Source organism: Polyodon spathula, chromosome 12, assembly GCF_017654505.1.
Source record: "Polyodon spathula isolate WHYD16114869_AA chromosome 12, ASM1765450v1, whole genome shotgun sequence".
NCBI lineage: Eukaryota > Metazoa > Chordata > Actinopteri > Acipenseriformes > Polyodontidae > Polyodon > Polyodon spathula.
In genome coordinates this window covers 2,433,553-2,443,167 of record NC_054545.1, presented here as the reverse complement: position 1 = coordinate 2,443,167, position 9,615 = coordinate 2,433,553, and the positions used below count along the sequence as shown (strand labels likewise).

Sequence of the window (9,615 nt, the reverse complement as noted above, 5' to 3'; positions counted from 1 at the left end):
TAAGCATTATAAATCCCGAGCTGACTGATCATTGCCCCTAATGCAAGGAGAGAGAGGCTGTCTTCCACTGCTACATGGACTGGAAAAGACTGGACCCTTTATTCAACTTTTTAAACAACATTTTTTCAAATTTGAACTTAACTTTTACAAAGACTGTTTTTATTTTTGGTGTCAAATTTACAAGAAACCGGAAGCATTTGATTCAACTGGCAAATTCCATTTCAGGGCAGGCAAAATTAGCCTTCCTTAAAAGTAGAAAAAGCCAAATCAAAAATGTTCATCAGGACCTGGTAAAATTATGTAGGATATTGGTAGTTACTCGCATAACTTTTTAATTCAAGTTTTATAAGATGATGCATGACTTGTTCAGTTTTGAAATGTTGTGGCGTGTGAATGGAGCGCTCTGTGACGTATAGGATGATGCAAAAGAACTCTGTATAAATATTGAAATGACTGTTTGTTTTTTGTGTTTTCTCGTAAAATAATGTAATGTAAATGTTCACAGTCTGTTTTTGACTGTTTTGTCTACTCAATAAATGTTTATTTTTTTATAAAAGTAAAAAAGTATCTATCTATTTATATATCTGTCTGTATCTATAGATCTGTCTGTCTGTTTGTCTATATCTATCTGTCTGTCTGTCTGTCTGTCCATCTATCTATCTATCTATCTATAAACACTGCAAACTAAACGCATGCTACATTCATTTTAGTGCTCATTTGAACTTTGTGTGTTTAAAATATGTAGCGCAATATTTGTTTAAAAAATAGCCACACCCCTAAGGCTGATTTGACTAAACTTCTTCTACACCGAAAACACTGATATTGACTCGTGATTTCGTGAACTCTGTTTATCTGCCAACTTGTTTCAGAATGTCCTGTTGAATACATTCGTGCAGCCTCGCTATACCCACCGCGTCTCACTGCTGTCACACGCAGACAAGCACAGCCCAGACCTTCCACTCGTCATAGCCGCCTCAAACTGCCTGCAGTCTGACACCGTTCCGGGTGAGCAGAGAGCGGCTCGGCGCAAAAAGCTCTGGACAGGTGATCCGCGTTTCAGAGCCCTCATAGAAGAACATCATATGAGCAGAAACACAGCGATAATCAGAAAAAAAACTCAGGAGTAGAATAGCCACTTTTTCTCCCTAAAGCCTGCCTGTGTGAGCAGGTATAGGGTATCCACAGCCTGGACTGAGTGCAGAAAGAGCTGTGAAGCTGTGAGCGCAGCACTTTCTGGAGGGGGATGAACGTGTCCAGTTCTTCGGTACCAAGTCCAAATCTGACATCGATCGATGAAAACAACAGCGTGGTCCCCAGCGCAGTGCTGTTCGCCCTGGGGGTGACGGGCAACGTCATCGCCTTGTGCATCTTATACCTGCACAAACACAATAGCAACCGCGTCTCCGTCTTCTACGTGCTGGTCACCGGCTTAGTCTGGACCGACTTGCTGGGGAAGCTGGTGATCAGCCCCATGGTCCTGGTCTGTTACAGTACAAGGCAGCCCGTGGGTGAAGGCATGCAGTGCAACGCGTTCGGCGCGCTCATGGTTTTCTTCGGCTTGTGTTCAATGTTCATCCTGCTTGCAATGGCTGTGGAGTGCTGGCTCTCCATCGGGCACCCCTATTTTTACCAGCGGCATGTAAACCGCAGGAAGGCGCTTCTGATGTTCCCGTTCATCTACTTGTTCTGCCTGCTGTTCTGCGCCTTGCCGCTGATCCTTGGAAGTGAGTTCGGCAGGTACAAATCCTATTTCCCGCGTACCTGGTGCTACATCGACATGAACCGGCCGCATCACGTGTACTCGGTGCTGTTCGGAACACTGACGGGGCTGCTCATCCTCTTGATCGTGGCGTTCAACCTCTCGGTGATGATCAGCCTCCTGAAGATGTATAAACTGTCCCGCAAACAGAAAATACGGCGCGGCTCTTTTGAGAGAGCCGAGAACCAGGGTGCCCACAACGGCCACGCCGAGGAGCTCGACCACCTAGTCCTGCTGGCGCTCATGACCTTCATCTTTATAATCTGCTCAGTCCCCGTCACTGTAAGTACTGCAGTTTACATCGGTGTCACCCTCTTGACACCATTGTTTTTAATAGCCCAAACACAAACATTTCAGCTCATGCTTTTCAACTGCCGTTGCAAACAGAAAGTTTCGCCCGGTTTCAGCTCTGCGCACTAGCTCGTGTTGCACGCATTGGGTCTTCTACGCGCTGTAGTGCTTGCAAAGTGCATTAAACTTCTAAAGTGATGTCGTCGCAGTTACAACAATAACTCGTGCTAGCATATTATCCCTGCTCTTTTAAGAGGATTTTTTAGATTTTCTTGATTGTTTTATCCTATAGATCGATTCTAAAATTATTGATATTTTTAAATTGTTTTTTTCCATAGCCTATAGATTTTTTTATATTCATTTTATGCATCAATAAGTTCCACCAGTAGCCCAATCGTTTTTATTTTTATTTTTTTTATTTGCAATTAGCAAGGAGGGCGATACAAGTTGTGCCTTAATTTGGCACCAATCTGTCACCATACACACCCCAGCCTCCTAGGCTGTAATAATATAAGCTCTCGGTGCTATCGTAGTTCTTTCCGGGACAGTGCGGCTACAGCTGCATTGTGAGGAGACAACATTGTGGTCTGTATTCGTTTTATATCGCCTCGTATTCTGAATCCTGACCTCCTAAGCTTTGAAAGCCCGTTCCTATTTCCCTTTCTCTTAGGCCGATAAAGCAATATACAATAAACAATATCTTTCGCTTTCTTCAAGTCAGATATTATTCAGTAAAAAAAAAAAAAAAACTTTCCCACAGTAGCTGCTTAATTGTTTATGTTTACTTTTTTGATGAAAATGGTGCATATTTATACCGTTAAACGTAAACAATACAGATGAGGTGAATCCGCTGTTTTATTTCTTATCCAAGTTTAGGACTCTTCTTCTTCTTCTTCTTCTTCTTCTTCTTCTTCTTCTTCTTCTTCTTCTTCTTCTTCTTCTTCTTCTTATTATTATTATTATTATTATTATTATTATTATTCTCACACGCCCTAGTTACTACCAGCAGAGGGACCGAATAGACAGCGGCGAGAGAAATACAAATCTATATATACTGTACAATGTATAATGAATATGAATGCGTGTTTTTCATGTTCGTAATTAGAGATTGCTAACTCGCAAATCAACGAGACAGGCTTAAATTACTCGTTAGCATGACATCTTTCATTGGGTGAAATGTTAGTGTTTTGCGCGAATATCGAATATCCACTATCCAATAGCAACGTCACTTCACCGGGGTATATTGGGGAGTCAGTGAGCTAGGCACTGGTATCTCTGCATACGAGTCTTTGTGTGCGGAAGCAGACGCAGACAGCGATGTAACGAATGCATGCTTGCCAAGTTCAGAGCTAGTTGAATATTGTGTTCAGTTCTGGTCACCTCGCTATAAAAAAGATATTGCTGCTCTAGAAAGAGTGCAAAGAAGAGCGACCAGAATTATTCCGGGCTTAAAAGGCATGTCATATGCAGACAGGCTAAAAAAATTGAATCTGTTCAGTCTTGAACAAAGAAGACTACGTGGCGACCTAATTCAAGCATTAAAAATTCTAAAAGGTATTGACAGTGTCGACCCAAGGGACTTTTTCAGCCTGAAAAAAGAAACAAGGACCAGGGGTCACAAATGGAGTTTAGAAAAAGGGGCATTCAGAACAGAAAATAGGAGACACTTTTTTACACAGAGAATTGTGAGGGTCTGGAATCAACTCCCCAGTAATGTTGTTGAAGCTGACACCCTGGGATCCTTCAAGAAGCTGCTTGATGAGATTTTGGGATCAATAAGCTACTAACAACCAAACGAGCAAGATGGGCCGAATGGCCTCCTCTCGTTTGTAAACTTTCTTATGTTCTTATGTTCTTATGTTCTTAGTTAAAAGTGTACCGCGGTGCTTTCGCCGTTGTGTCACTGGAGCGGAAACCCTGCTGGAAAAACCAACTGGATAGTTTTGGTAACCCCTACCAAATTCTGACAGTGTATTACTTGTACAATATTCGCGGGGGGGGGGGGGGGGGGGGGGTCACTGCTTTCTTAATTTTAAAAATTCACTACTTATTTTTAAAACTTTTTAAAACTTCATTATTTTTCTTCTCAAGCTTTAGCAGGACTTGGCTGAGCACGGCATGATACATCCGCTGATCAGATGGAGGTTTTAAATATAGATTTGCATTTCTGTCGCCGCTGTCTATTTTACGCCGCTTATGCCTCAAAAGTATAGAAAATGGCTATTATTCCCCACAGACTTTGCTTTTGTGACCAGGACAGTGATATTTCAAAATATCACTATTTTCAATGGGAAAATGGGAAAATGTGTGTCTTTTCGTTCACATAAAGTCAGAAAAAAACAACATATGAATCCAAATTAACATGTATTTATACTAAAGTAATACAAAGATGACTACAAAAGATTTAGAAGCGAGTAGTTTTTCGAGATTTACAATTATACTGTATTTACAGTATAATTGTAAATCTCGAAAAACTACTCACTTCTAAATCTTTTGTAGTGGGGAATAAAATAGCCATTTTCTATACTTTTGAAGCATAAGCAATTAGGAAATAACACTTACTACCCAGGAACAAAAATAATAATAATAATAATAATAATAATAATAATAATAATAATAATAATAATAATTGTTACACAGTGTAATAATAATAATAATAATAATAATAATAATAATAATAATATAATAATAATAATAATAATAATAATGAGATGAATTCATTGTGAAACCTTATACTAGGAAAGTCCCTGATCAGAGAGCGCAGTTAATGGATCTCAAGATGAATCGTGTTATTACAATGCGTGCTTTATGGAGGCTTGTCCTAATGCAGGAAGGAAGACAGAACATGGATAAGAAATAAAACAGCGGATTCACCGCATCTGTATTGTTTACTTTTAACTGTATAAATATGCACAATTTTCATCAAAAAAGTAAAGTCCCCAATATTCCCTTTTTATTTTTTTTGGTTTGAAGCGAAGTATGCCATTCAAATCCATTAAAGGAAAAAAAAAAACAATACATAGTGTGGTTAAAACATGACGAGCATTTCGGATGTCAGCTGCGGCGCACCAACTAGGTGGTTTTTCCACAAAATGTGGCTGTTTTTAATTACGTTTTTCGGGAAAAATCACTTTAATTTATGAGGCTTTAATGTGAGACAACTCATTTAGACTTTTAAATCGTCCAAGTCTTTACTTTCTCATTAAACACAGAACGAAGATCCCCAAAGCAAGAGCCCCACATTTTAATAAGTGCCTATCTGTATTCATGTTAATACAATTACAAGTAGTGAGTGTAATAAAGTGTATCCTCATTTATTATTATTTTTAATTATAGATTCGTCGCTTATTAAAATGTTGCACCCTCGTTTGCAGTTTCTTGGCTCTGCACCAAAACACGCATATTATACCCATTCACTACTAAATAACTAGCAGGGATCCATCGAATTATTAAAGGGGAAACCCAGAACAACAACAATGCTAAATATAATAATAATAATGTTCAAGTTATATTTACTAACCCCTAAAAAGGAAATATTTAATATATTAGAAAGCTACTTGTTCACAGTTAATAAACAGAAAATGACCCCTTAAAACTAGCGTTTCTCGTGGCAAATCACACTGTGGATTATTGTCTGAGATCGTCAAAGACAAACTGCACCGATCTCAGAGCCATCCCGCTGCACAGAACTCAGTTCACAGCAGTGATCAATGCAGTCCGGGAGTCGTGCTTTTCAATTGTTTTGTTTTTTATTATGGTTTCAGGAAGAAGTAGGCAGGTTTTTGTAAAAGTAGCTGTCCTTCATTACAATTGCTAGTTGCACGGTAAGCTATTTATGTCCCCTAACAAGCAATATTTATTAACAACACGCCATAACATAATACAGGAACACATGCTCAATAACCCTTCCTTCATTCAGTAAACCTCAGTGTGGTCACACACTCGCCACGCCATTCCCATTCGCGCAAGCACACTCCATAACGTCGAGCGGTTTTTATGCTTCGATCTTTCCAAACTCGTTCAAAAGTAAATACGATCATAATTTGTTTAATTAATTTTGTCGTTCCCTTTAGTGATCTGATTATTTTCAATTTAGCTTTTTTCTTCTAGATGCCATTATATTATTATTTATTATTATTATTATTATTATTATTTATTATTATTATTATTATATTATTATTTTTTTCATAGACTGTCGATGACTTCCAGTGCATGGCTAAGCCCTAGCAAACCAGTGTAACAGATATACTGTGCTGTCCAAATACGTGACTGTGTAACTGCTTCCTGTCCCAGTAACACAGTTAAGGGTTTGGGCTCTTCTAGGAGAGCTGTGTTTGGCAGGACGCCAGCACTCCTCTAATTAAATCTGTATTTCACTCCCTTTCACTGTGGAAATAATAATATAAGTGAGGAACTCAACGAATGGGGCTTTATTAATGATCTACACATTGAAAGATTTTTCAACAAGCTGGAGTGTCGGATTGCCCAGTAAAGTCAGGGTGCGAGAAATGAAAAGCGCTTTGAATTGAAGCTCTAGATCACTAAGAGAGGCAGTCCCCAGCACACCACACTCTCCAAGCTAGCCTTGCCTTTCCCTTTGACTTTGTGAGGCAGCAGCAGGAGGGCAGATTCATGACCCTACAACAGCAACAGCAAACAAGTATATATACTGTATAGGGGCATGCTGCAGAGGTGGAGTCACGAAAGCAGGTTTCGAATCCAGTTTGTGAGAAGTTGGTGGAAAGAGAGGACTGGCTTGACAGACAGCAGGAAGCGGGGGCCGGTTATTGATCTTTAGTCCTCCTGATCGCTAAGTGGGTAGCAGCGGTGAGGAGACGTTCAGGAATAATATTGATTCAAAACTGACCCGCAAGGCAACAAAATGCATTGCGGCAAAGAAGTGTTTGAGCAGAGGGCTGATTGAGTCTGCAGTGAAGTGCTTGAGCAGAGGGCTGATTGAGTCTGCAGTGAAGTGCTTGAGCAGAGGGCTGATTGAGTCTGCAGTGAAGTGCTTGAGCAGAGGGCTGATTGAGTCTGCAGTGAAGTGCTTGAGCAGAGGGCTGATTGAGTCTGCAGTGAAGTGCTTGAGCAGAGGGCTGATTGAGTCTGCAGTGAAGTGCTTGAGCAGAGGGCTGATTGAGTCTGCAGTGAAGTGCTTGAGCAGAGGGCTGATTGAGTCTGCAGTGAAGTGCTTGAGCAGAGGGCTGATTGAGTCTGCAGTGAAGTGCTTGAGCAGAGGGCTGATTGAGTCTGCAGTGAAGTGCTTGAGCAGAGGGCTGATTGAGTCTGCAGTGAAGTGCTTGAGCAGAGGGCTGATTGAGTCTGCAGTGAAGTGCTTGAGCAGAGGGCTGATTGAGTCTGCAGTGAAGTGCTTGAGCAGAGGGCTGATTGAGTCTGCAGTGAAGTGCTTGAGCAGAGGGCTGATTGAGTCTGCAGTGAAGTGCTTGAGCAGAGGGCTGATTGAGTCTGCAGTGAAGTGCTTGAGCAGAGGGCTGATTGAGTCTGCAGTGAAGTGCTTGAGCAGAGGGCTGAATGAGTCTGCAGTGCAGAGGGCTGAATGAGTCTGGCACTCAGAGACCGTGTTTCTTTCTTTCTTTGACAGGTGCGCACATACATTGGAGCATTCTCCCAAGCAAGCGAGGACAATGAAGCCAAGGACCTGATGGCGCTGCGGTTCCTCTCGGTGAACTCCATCGTGGATCCCTGGGTCTTCATCATCTTCCGCACCTCGCTCTTCCGGATGATGGTTCACAAGCTGTACGACAAGCTGTGCCACACCACTTTAAATGGCTGAAGTTCAATCCAAAACCTCGATAACATGGCAGCCATTGTTAGAAAACATGCCTGTAATGGGCTGCTTCAGTACAACAAGGCTAACAATGAACTTAGAATTTAGAATTTAGATTCAGAACACTAATGGCACCATTCTGAAGGCACATTTCAGAGAGGTACTCTAAGTATATAAGGATACCTAGTTTTGTAAGAAAACTTTGGTGCATATTTGTAAAGCGTTTCCTCAAGTCTTTAAGCTGTAACACTTTATAACCCATTTGCCTTCGTTACCCATTTATTAATTCAGTGCATGTCAGCAAACGGCCAGCAGATCAGCAATAAGGGTGCTAAGTGTTTATTAAGACTTGCATTGGCAGTTTCCAGCTCCAGCAGATATCTGCTGTAATCTGTGTAAAACATGTGCTATTAAGCTCTTTAATAATACTGAGCTACTCAAACCCAATGTGGCAGCTTCCACTCCAGCCACTGAGCCAGTATTACAAACCATGTTAAAAATAGTGTGACAATCAAAAAGACAACGCGTGACACAACCCAAACATGCCCAATTCCTCTCCTTATATCTAGATCACCATAGCTTGCCAGCACATAAACAAAAATGAATTTCACAGTGCACTATTTCCTGTGGTCGTTTCCTTTGCCAGCACTCCTGGTAGACACACCACTCACCCTGTAGATTACAGTAGATGAACGTTAAGGATTCTGGACATTAATGGCACTTTAGATATGTTTCTGAATGGTATTGTATTGCATTGTATTGTATTGTATCTTATTGTACTGTATTAAAAAAGGACCAGATTCACAACAGGCAGTTTCGCCAGTGCAAAAACGACATGTTCATGTTACAGAACTTAATGGGAGGCATGGTCCTTTAAGGGCTGCTTTTCTGTATCATTTAACTGACAGCTTTTCAGTTTAAAAGTAATCTGGCGCAAGCTTCAAATGCTTTGTGAATGTGACCCCCTTCGGTGTGAAATAATGACTGTGCATGTGAAAGGGATTGGAGTTATGATGCAGATACAGTTCCTCTCATATCGTTATGTGTTGCTTTAATAACGCTGCTGATACAGGCTCTGTATGTCATTGCATGCAAGTGTGAAGAGCAAGTGCAGCCAGGCCTGTCCATGGCATTGCTTAAGTGCAGCCTGTGTGGCATGTATGTAAATGTGGTTAGCTGTGGTGCATCATGTGGCTTTATTGCGTGTCCTCAATGTATAGAGGTTTTACTAAATGTAAATAAATAAATCCATAGACAATAAATGTCTATATAATTGTAAGCGTAATGTGTCAGAGAGATGTTGTTTTCACATGCCCATAGCCATGCTGCTTACTGTTGTTTATTGTGCCTGATGTACATTGTGATGTTTAGCACAGCTGGAGATGTACAGTCAAGGCCTATTCTATTCAACGCAGTCTTGATTACTTGATTCATCCTATTGTCCTATAGAATGTGTGTTGAAAGAAGGCGAGAGAGAGCAACTTGTGATTAATCAACATGAGCCTAATGCACGTACACAGAAAGGCTGACAGCAACACTCTCCACCAGCCACGGCTGCACACACAGGCACCGAGACCGCACTGCTCCGGGGTGCTAGCACCCATGGGGGGTGGGGGGGGGGGGAGCTAAGCTCACCCCTCGACAGGCTAATAAAGGTGATTCATGATCTGTCATGTTAAAAACGTTGCCCTGAAATCAAACAAAAAAAAAAAACAGTAGTGTGGAGGCTTCACAATCCCAGCTATTGTAGCTGTTAAAAATCAAAATGTTAAAGATG

General features: G+C 41.1%; 1 protein-coding gene across 1 annotated transcript; it reads left to right on the top strand.

Annotated features, from left to right (window-relative positions):
* The first annotated feature begins 718 nt into the window (after positions 1–718).
* On the top strand, positions 719–9,117 carry LOC121323889 (prostaglandin D2 receptor-like). The gene is made up of 2 exons (XM_041265210.1): positions 719–2,041; positions 7,653–9,117. Exons 1-2 carry the CDS (start codon positions 1,244–1,246, stop codon positions 7,842–7,844), a joined length of 990 nt encoding a protein of 329 aa, XP_041121144.1. The 5' UTR covers positions 719–1,243; the 3' UTR covers positions 7,845–9,117.
* The last annotated feature ends 498 nt before the right edge of the window (positions 9,118–9,615 follow it).